The sequence below is a fragment of the Lactuca sativa genome, unplaced genomic scaffold (assembly GCF_002870075.4).
Source record: "Lactuca sativa cultivar Salinas unplaced genomic scaffold, Lsat_Salinas_v11 Lsat_1_v11_unplaced_20, whole genome shotgun sequence".
NCBI lineage: Eukaryota > Viridiplantae > Streptophyta > Magnoliopsida > Asterales > Asteraceae > Lactuca > Lactuca sativa.
This window is the reverse complement of record NW_026440212.1, coordinates 7,501-17,500: the sequence shown is the minus strand read 5'-3', so window position 1 is coordinate 17,500 and position 10,000 is coordinate 7,501. Positions and strand designations below refer to the sequence as shown.

General features: G+C 36.9%; 5 protein-coding genes across 5 annotated transcripts in view; all 5 read right to left on the bottom strand.

Annotated features, from left to right (window-relative positions):
* LOC122195455 (ATP synthase subunit b, chloroplastic-like) overlaps positions 1-735 on the bottom strand; it is a 1,639-nt gene extending 904 nt beyond the window's left edge. The window contains exon 1 of the mRNA XM_052767991.1: positions 224-735. Coding sequence (XP_052623951.1) covers positions 224-368 — 145 coding nt within the window. The 5' untranslated portion in view covers positions 369-735. The remainder of the gene's footprint in view (positions 1-223) is intronic.
* A 1,209-nt stretch (positions 736-1,944) lies between these two features.
* Positions 1,945-2,872, bottom strand: LOC122195666 (ATP synthase subunit a, chloroplastic-like). The gene has a single exon (XM_042897706.2). It carries the CDS (start codon positions 2,866-2,868, stop codon positions 2,125-2,127), a length of 744 nt encoding a protein of 247 aa, XP_042753640.2. The 5' UTR covers positions 2,869-2,872; the 3' UTR covers positions 1,945-2,124.
* Positions 2,873-3,084: 212 nt separating this feature from the next.
* On the bottom strand, positions 3,085-3,795 carry LOC122196286 (30S ribosomal protein S2, chloroplastic). The gene has a single exon (XM_042898719.2). It carries the CDS (start codon positions 3,793-3,795, stop codon positions 3,085-3,087), a length of 711 nt encoding a protein of 236 aa, XP_042754653.1.
* A 239-nt stretch (positions 3,796-4,034) lies between these two features.
* LOC122197871 (DNA-directed RNA polymerase subunit beta'') lies at positions 4,035-8,182 on the bottom strand. Its single transcript, XM_052767986.1, has one exon. It carries the CDS (start codon positions 8,180-8,182, stop codon positions 4,037-4,039), a length of 4,146 nt encoding a protein of 1,381 aa, XP_052623946.1. The 3' UTR covers positions 4,035-4,036.
* On the bottom strand, positions 8,138-9,969 carry LOC122195388 (DNA-directed RNA polymerase subunit beta'; the record flags this gene model as incomplete). Its single annotated transcript, XM_042897252.2, has 1 exon — positions 8,138-9,969. A coding segment is annotated over one exon (1,686 nt), but the record flags the coding sequence as incomplete, so codon positions are not given.
* Positions 9,970-10,000: the final 31 nt, after the last annotated feature.

Here is a 10,000-nt window from a genome sequence, read left to right as displayed (position 1 = left end):
CTTTAACCATGTGAACGGTCCCACATTATTGGTTGATAGAGAATCAAAGTGGATTTTCCAATAAATTACGAAATGCTATAGTTCTTACATATGATTTCTGAATTTATTCAGAAGTAATTCGCGAGATCATGCACCCTTCTTTATTAGGTATAACTTTCCTAGTTATAACAGAAAAAGTACATCTGGTTGGATCCAGCCTATTCTTGAAATAAACAACTCGCACACACTCCCTTTCCAAAAAAGATCAAGACCCCAAGCACTACACTTAGATTTATTAGATTTGTTGCTAAAATATCGGTATTAAACCCGAAACTCCCGGCGGATGGCCAGTGGCCCAAAGAAACGAAAGAATCGGTTACATTTTTCATATGATCTCCTCGTATAGATAGACTAAAAAATCGAACAGAGTTCTTTTTGTATTACTTTGCCCTCTTATATATATTGATATTGCTAGTTTCCTACTTTCTAAATAGAATAGATTTTTTATTCGATTTAGAAATAATGAATTACCTCCTTGGTTGCAACCCCTCTTAAAAACTAAAAAAAGGCCTACGAACACGAACGGGAAGGATGAAAGCAAGTTGGTATGCTAATTCCTCATCCGCAAATCAGCCCTTCCCGTGGGTTATTTTCTCAACGAATAAGTAATTCTAGGAATGAAATCTTTATTTAATTCGAAAAAGCAAAGCACAAGTCCAAGGCAATAAAATATGAAAAATTTTGATTTTTCATATTTCGAATATTAAACAAAAGGATTCGCAAATAAAAGTGCTAATGCTACAACCAGGCCATAAATGGTTAAAGCTTCCATAAAAGCTAGACTAAGCAATAAAGTACCTCGTATTTTTCCCTCCGCCTCGGGCTGTCTCGCGATACCTTCTACAGCTTGACCCGCAGCAGTACCTTGACCAACTCCAGGTCCAATAGAAGCAAGCCCTACAGCCAATCCAGCAGCAATAACGGAAGCGGCAGAAATCAGTGGATTCATGATAAGTTCCTCGTACCAAAAAAAAATGGTTAATGATACATTCAACCAATGAACTATGACTTAATGATTCCATTGCTACGATTCATACAGTCGAAGTAACTACGAACTTTGAATTTAAGTAATAACATTCTTGAATCATCAAAACGACTTTGATATCTCTTTTTTAGTTTCTCTCGAGAAAGTCTTTGTGAATCCATACAACTTTAGTTTTTCCGTTTCTTTGTCCCGAAACGCTCTTTGAATTCTTCGATTTTTTTATTGACTTCATCCGTTTATTCATTGAACTCACAGTCACAGATGAGACAGAAGGACTTATATATATAGAATCCCCATCTACATTCACATTCGATTAGTAGGGGAAATTAGATATATCTTTAGCTCATATATAACTAGTCAATATCTAATATCACATATACATGTCTTTCTTCCACAATGTAAACCAACTCTTCCCTAATCTTTAATTCAAGCTGATTTGATAAGGATGCGTCTAACCCTTGACAAGAGTTAACTTATAGCCATTCAATTCCATATACCTAGTTCGACCTCGCCTCTACGAACCATTTATAAATCCCCTTTTTTAGAAATTATCCTTTCCCTTTCTTTATCATTATCACGCAACCTAAATTGATAAGATAATAAATGGATAAATTGATTGGGCCGAATCGTTGCATAGAAATTGATTTGATTGATCTAAGTTCGTACAATTTATTATTTATTAATATTTTCGTTTGGTCAATCGTTGAATAAAATCAACTGAAAAGGGGGAATCGTTCTCTAGAACATCCTTTTTTTATTTAATCACACATCGTACAAGACTTCTTCGTCAAATTACGACTCCGAATAGTTCATATTCGGATTCGATGACCAATCTAAACTCAATATTCATTGAGGGGAAAGTATGATTATGATATAAATGCACCAAACGGGAATTTTAGGAAAAAGATCTTTGAGATCTCTTTCCTTTTTTTTTTATTCTCTACTCTAATATCAATATTGTAATCTTTATTGTAATCTTTTTTTCTATTACTCTAGATCATATATAGTGTAGTTGGGTATTTTCATTCCCTAAGTCAATTTTTTTTAGCCACACAACATTGCCTTAGGTTAAACTAAAAAAAGACTATTTAGAAAACTAGTCAATGGTGGCCCTCCATGGATTCACCTATATAAGCCGCAGCTAAAGTTGCAAAAATAAGAGCTTGAATACCACTTGTAAATAATCCAAGGAACATGACAGGGATAGGAACCACTGAAGGTACTAAAGAAACAAGAACAACAACTACTAATTCATCGGCTAATATATTTCCGAAAAGTCGAAAACTAAGTGATAGGGGCTTTGTGAAATCTTCTAAGATGTTAATAGGTAAAAGAATTGGAGTTGGTTGAATATATTTACCGAAATAACCTAATCCTTTTTTGCTAAGACCCGCATAGAAATATGCCACTGATGTGAGTAAAGCCAAAGCAACAGTAGTATTTATATCATTCGTGGGGGCGGCTAACTCCCCATGAGGTAATTGTATGATTTTCCAAGGTAAAAGGGCGCCTGACCAATTAGAAACAAAAATAAATAGAAACATAGTTCCAATAAAAGGAACCCAAGGACCATATTCTTCTCCAATTTGAGTTTTACTCACATCTCGAATAAATTCAAGGACATATTCGAAGAAATTCTGACCGCTGGTCGGAATGGTTTGTGGGTTCCGAACGGCTAGAGTGGCTGAAGCTAATAAGATAGCAATTACAACCCAAGAAGTAATAAGTACTTGGCCGTGGACTTGGAAACCCCCGATTTTCCAATAAAAATGTTGGCCTACTTCCACACCGGATATATCGTATAACCCATTTAGTGTGTTGATGGAACATGATAGAACATTCATATTGCCCTCTGACAAAAATAGAATTTTAAACAAAATTATTTTGATTCAACCATCTCTTTCTCGACTTGACTACTTGAATCATATATTTTGAATACCAACTAATCAAATTCTATTCCTTGTTATTTTTATCTCTATTTTTGAGATTCAGAAATAGTAACCGATTCGATAAATCTATGAAGGTTCCGAAATGAAATAAGTTATTTATCTTATTATTAATCACGGATTTCTTATATAGCCAGAACGGCCTTCACAAATTGCAAATACTAATTTGTTAAGAATTAATCGGATTGAAGATATAGCGTCATCATTGGCTGGAATCGAAATATCTGCGAGATCGGGGTCACAATTTGTATCGATTAAACAAATTGTTGGAATTCCCAACGTGATACATTCTTGAAGGGCCGTATATTCTTCGTGCTGATCAACGATGATTACAATATCGGGTAACCCTGTCATATATTTAATCCCACCCAGATATGTTTGCAAATGAGATAATTGTCTTTTCAACATAGCCGCATCTCTTTTCGGAAGACGGTCGAGCCCCCCTGTTTTTTGTTCGGTTCTCAAGTCTCTAAACTTATGAAGTCTTGTTTCTGTAGTGGACCAATTCGTTAACATACCACCGAGCCATTTTTTATTAACATAATGACACCGAGCCCTTATTGCAGCCCATGCTACTGAATCAGCTTCTTTATTTTTAGTGCCAACAATTAAGAATTGTTTTCCTCTGCTTGCTGCATCAAAAACCAAATCACAAGCTTCTGATAAAAAACGAGCAGTTCTAGTAAGATTTGTAATATGAATACCTTTACGTTTTGCAGAGATATAAGGTGCCATTTTAGGATTCCATTTCCTAGTACCATGGCCAAAATGAACTCCTGCTTCCATCATCTCTTCTAAATTAATGTTCCAATATCTTCTTGTCATTTCTCCCCACACTGCCTCCCCCTTTTGAAAAAAAAAAGAGAGAGGTACCCTGAAATAAATAATTGTTCCGATGGAACCTTCTTTTATACCATAGATTGGCGTAGATACACAGCCCAAGCCATTATTCTTTTCTATTTGTTATTTTTTTTGATTACTATTACCAAATCAAATGACTGGACCAACAGATCCTTTATAAAAGATAAAAGAAAGGGGTGAATCTGCTCTTAGAGATCATTAAATCCTAAAAAAATGATTGTTCTTGTGTATCATGGAAATTATTTGAAAGGCAAGAATCAAATAATTTTCTGTGGTAGAACAAAATATCTTTCATTTCCCCCTCTAATAGATTCTTTTTTTGGAGTTCAAAGGCAATGTTGTTAGGAATGTTGTTAGGTTCGCTTGAAGGTGTTTTGAAGCCGCTACCAACAGGTATCATCCCCCCCAGAACAACGTTTTCTTTCAGGCCTTTCAACCAATCGATACGGCCCAGGAGAGCTGCTTTTGCTAAAACTCTAGCAGTTTCTTGAAAACTAGCTTCGGATATGAAACTTTGAGTATTCATAGATGCTCTTGTTATTCCCAATAAGACGGCTTGGTAACAGATCGCTTCTTCCAAAGCGCGTCCCATTCGTTCCGCTCGCAACAATCCAATTAGTTCTCCGGGCGAAAAAACATTAGACATTTCATCTTCTGAAACCAAAACTTTTGATGTTATTTGACGTACAATAATTTCTATATGCCTATTATGTATCTGCACCCCCTGGGAGCGATAAACCTTTTGGACCTTATTAACCAAAGAGATACGACTTTGCACTATAGTTAGTTCAGCACCAATCAAGAATGCCCAAGGAATTCCAAGAATTCTTGTTATAGATTTGTTCCAACCCTCAATCCTCTTTTCGAGATTCATCGATATTGAATCAATCGAACGCACTTCTAACACCTGTTCCACTTTTGGAAGACCTTGCGTTATATCACCAGATCTTGATTTTTCATATATAAATGTAACTAATGTATCGCCTTCGTAAAGGATTTCCCCATAATGTCCATGAACAGTTGCTCCTGGAGTAGCCAAATAAGGCTTAGCTGATCGTATTACCACAGAGTCAACTTGAACAATTAGAACTTGACCCGATTTTAAATGCGGTCCTTTTTTTGCTATACATACATTTTCACAAAGAAACTGCCCAAGACTAACGATTGGAGATGTCTCTTCACAATAATTGTAATGGAGAAAATACCAATTCAAATGGAATGGATTCAAAATGATGTTACTGCATGAATAGGGATTATAAATTTGACCATTTTCATCCAGTAAATAATATTTAAGTATTTGAAAAATCTGTTTGAAATTGTCAAGTTGCAAATAGTTAGTTACCAAGATCTGATTATGGGTTATTAAATGGGAAAATAAATCAAAATTATAAATTGGAAAACCTGTTCCTAACGGGCCCAACGAATTCCTAATTGGAATTAGGGGGTTCTTTTTGATTGATTCTTTTATCACATTGGGAGATTTTACATCGTTGAATGGGCCTATTCGAAAACAATTGGATGATGACAAAATTATCAAAGATTGAGATTCCTTATTTCGATTCAACAACGTATGGATAGTTCCTTGATTTGGATTAAGGGATTCTTTAATCCTTGACTTGGAATAGGAATAAATGGAAGAAAATGGATTGACATTAGCGCGATCTGATCCATTCTCAGAGATCAATCCTGAACCCGACAGATCGTTCCTTTTTCCGGTATAAGAAATAGGTGACTTAGCTAAGTCGATTCTTAGAAAATATCTAAGCAAACCATTTGTCCTTATTTCAACAAAGGAAGCACAGGCCTTTTCGATTTTTTTGTCTTGGTCCCAATTCAACACTAAAGAAGTCCGAACTAATTGAATACTTGTGTCCCAAATTTCAAGAATTGGGTCGTAATAAAGGATATAATTGACAACTCGAAGTTGTAGATTATCACTTTCCTGCAAGAGATCCGGCGGGAAAAGTCTTCCTAAATTTATACCATCCGTTTTTTTATATGGGACTACAGGTTGAACCAAAACAAAATACTTTTTTTCATACCTGGAAAGTTTCATTCGTTGGATATAGAGCCAATTTTTCAATTTTTTGTATTCTTTGGAATTTGGTTTTCCCCCTCCTGGCGGTATCAATCGGAATGCCTTATTTGTCTTTCCAGGAAAATGGATATCTCCAGAAAAGATTATCAGTTTCATTTTTTCTGCTTTTTTCTTCACTCGGACCAATCCGCCTACCCGACTTCTTCTATTGAAAGTGATTTGTGTATCTGCCCCAATAATACTATTGTGCCGTACCATTATGGAAGAAGATTCGGACAAAATGTGGACTTCCACGGGAATAAAAAAAAATGGATTTACTTCCTTTTGGTATTTTGGCCAAAATACCTTGACTCCTCGATACTCAATCAAATTCTCTTCGTTGACGATTGAATTTAGTTCTCGAGTCTCATATTTAGTAAGTCCCGAGCTCTTTCTTATATATCGAGGATCATCGAAATAAGCAAGAATACTATTTCTACGGAGAATACCATTTCTGGGTATTTCCATTGAGATACCTGAAGAAGGTATTAGTTGGTTCTCGCCTTCTTGAATCGATTCGAGTGGGATGATGAATCTATTTCTTCGCCTCTTTGCCAATAAATCAGAATTACCGTCGAGAATGGCCGGATATCTGAGATTAGAATGATCCGTACATGTCATTCGATTCAGTTCTGAACAATCAGGAATCCTATCTCCTTTTTGATTTTTACCAGAAAAATACGAACTAAAAAATTTGTGTCTCACTTGATTATTAGTTACTGAGGGGTTAGCAATATATCTTGGCTTGACAGAAAGAGAATAAGCGTTCATTTGATCTTGATCCTTGTGGATCGAACAAGGGCCTAGACTGTATCTCCAGGGCTCCCCTAATAATATCCATAAATGACTTGTTTTTGGTAAGAGATGAATATTACCATATGTAAATTCAGGTGCATGGTACACATCAGTATTCCAGTGCATTTCGCCTTCTGAGTCAGAATAAATATGTTTTCGAACCTTCTCTTTCAAATTCAAAGTGGAGGTTCTCGCGCGAATCTCAGCAATCACTTGTTCTGATTCTACATATTGATCGTTTTGAACTAAAAGAAAACTTTTGGGCGGAATACACACATTGTGTATAATATCTTCACTCTCAATAGTTACATACAAGTCTCTAGAACATAGAAAAGCAGGATGTCCATGACGTGTACGTGTCGGATGAACCAAATCCTCGTTGAATTTTATTTTTCCATTAGAAGGGGCTCGCACATGTTCTGCAGTACCCCCTGTAAATACTCCGCCGGTATGAAAAGTTCTTAATGTTAATTGAGTGCCCGGTTCTCCAATAGATTGACCTGCAATAATACCTACGGCTTCTCCCAATTCGACCAGGTCGTCATGCGCTGGACTCCGGCCATAACATAATTGACAAATCCAAGATGTACTCCTACAAGTAAAGGGGGTTCGAATAGAGATTGGTTGTGCTCTAAAAGTTATGAATCTACTGACAAGTCCAACCCCAATATCTTGATTTCTAGTAGCAATACATCGCGAACCTATATATATATCATCTGCTAATACACGGCCAATTAATGTTTGGATAAAAATCCTGTCCGTCATCATTCCATTTCGAGGACTTACAGAAATACCTCGAACGGTGCCACAATCTGTTCGACGTACAACAATGTGTTGAACTACTTCAACAAGTCTGCGCGTGAGATATCCTGCATCTGATGTTCGGATAGCGGTATCCACAACCCCTTTACGGGCTCCGTAACAAGAAATAATGTATTCTGTTAAAGACAGTCCTTCGCGTAAATTGCTTTGAATGGGTAAATCAATCATTTGCCCTTGAGGATCCGACATTAATCCTCTCATACCTACTAATTGATGTACCTGAGATGCATTTCCTCTGGCTCCCGAAAAAGACATTATATGGACTGGATTAAAAGGATCGGTCATCCGAAAATTAGGATTCATTTCTTGTCGCAAATATTCACTTGTGGCATACCATATTTCGATCGATTGACGTAATTTTTCTACCGCGTGTACATTCCCATAATGATGGTGTTTTTCCAAAATAAAACTTTGTTGTTCAGCGTCTTGAACTAGCCATCTTTTAGAAGGTATTGTTAAAAGATCATCAATTCCTAATGAAATGGATGCGGCGGTAGCTTGTCGGAAACCCAGAGTCTTTACTTGATCCAGGATATGTGATGTATATCCTATTCCATAGTGATCAATAAATCGACTAATAAGCCGTTTCATGGCAGTTCCGTCTATCACTTTATTGTGAAAGACCTGAGTGGGCCGTTCTGCCATCAGTACCTCCATATTGCGCTGAGTAGAATTTTACAATGGGCTTGAGTCAGTGATTGGAAAACTTCCTTTTCTAGATCTTGATTCACGTAGAAATTCTGCACTTATGGTCCTAGTTAACCCGGAGAGACTCGAATTCCCGTTGGTAGCATAGAATTACAACAGCCCTGCCAAAACCCCTGTATGGCTTCTTCTATTTCTCGATAAAGGGAAATATGACCAAGAGTGGTTCGAATATATATATAAAGAATTTCTTTTTTTATACTTCGTACTATTAGATAGTGTCCATAAATCTCATAATAGGTCCCCACAGATTCATAGTGAATTTCGATGGGAACTTCTCTTGCAGCAATAACGCGTTGATCTAGTCGCCACCGCAGCCACAAAGGACTACCTAAATTGATTCGTTTTTGCCGATAAGCTCCAATTGCATCATAGGGATTACAAAAAAAGGGTTCTTTTTTTTTTGTATACTTATAGTTATTATCTTCATTTTGATAGTTTCTACGATTACATGGATTATACCTATTTACACAAATACCCCGACGATTTCCACTCGTTAAGACATAGAGTCCACTAAGCATATCTTGAGTTGGTGCCGAAATCGGATCCCCAATAGTTGGAGACAAAAGATTCATATGAGAAAACATAAGTAAACGCGCCTCTGCTTGAGCCTCCAAAGATAAAGGCACATGAACAGCCATTTGATCCCCGTCAAAGTCTGCATTGAAGCCCTTACAAACTAATGGATGTAAACAAATAGCGCGCCCTTCCACTAAAACGGGGAGGAATGCCTGTATGCCTAATCTATGCAGAGTAGGCGCTCTATTCAGCAATACAGGATGGTCATCCAGAATTTCCTGAAGTATTTCCCATACAATCGGTTTTTTTTTCCGAATTTGACTCTTAGCAACTCCTATGTTCGAAGCAAGATGTTTTCTAATTAGGTCACGAATTACAAATGCCTGGAAAAGTTCTATTGCTATTTCGCGAGGCAATCCACATCGATGTAATGAAAGTGAAGGGCCCACGACAATCACGGACCGCCCTGAATAATCGACTCGTTTACCAAGCAGAGTCTCGCGAACTCTTCCTTCTTTGCCTTCAATTACATCTGAAAGCGACTTGTAAACTCTATTATGATCATCCCTCATTGGTTGTCCGCAGATTCCATTATCAAGAAGTGCATCCACGGCTTCTTGTAGCAATTTTTCCTGAGATATTATTAATTCTTCTGGCGTAGCTATACTTGTTGTTAATAGATCTGTAAGAGTATTATTCCGATAGATAATTCTTCTATAGATTTCATTAATATCCGAGGTCACTAGTTTATCCTCATCTATATGATAGATTGGTCTCAACTCAGGAGGAAGAACTGGTAATAGACGCAAAACCATCCATTTTGGTTCTATATTTGTTCGAATAAAATGCTTAGCCAATTCCATGCGTCTAAGCAAAAAATCTTTTCTTCTTCCAACTTTTCGATCTTCCCATTCGTTCCCTGTGGGTTCCTCTTCCTCCAATTCTTTCCATTCTACCAATGAATAGTCTATAATAATTCGTAAATCTAGATTGGCTAATTGTTGTCTGATAGAACCTCCCCCGGTAGACATCTCTCGATTTCGAAATGTATCGAAGCTCCGGGTAGTAAAAAAAATGGGGATCCTGTATTTCCAGGGTTGAATTTCATATTCTAATAAACCCCGTAATCGTAAAAAAGTAGGTTTTTTATCTATGGGCCTAGCAAAATAAAAATTGGGATAGGATCTCCCCCCCTCAAAATCGGACGTGAAAGTTTCCTTTCATCCGGCTCAAGTAGGTATACCAAAAAAA

Excerpts from the sequence above, each read along its gene's own strand:
- LOC122195666 (XM_042897706.2), bottom strand. The coding sequence starts at position 2,868 with ATGAATGTTCTATCATGTTCCATCAACACACTAAATGGGTTATACGAT.
- LOC122196286 (XM_042898719.2), bottom strand. The coding sequence starts at position 3,795 with ATGACAAGAAGATATTGGAACATTAATTTAGAAGAGATGATGGAAGCA.
- LOC122197871 (XM_052767986.1), bottom strand. The coding sequence starts at position 8,182 with ATGGAGGTACTGATGGCAGAACGGCCCACTCAGGTCTTTCACAATAAA.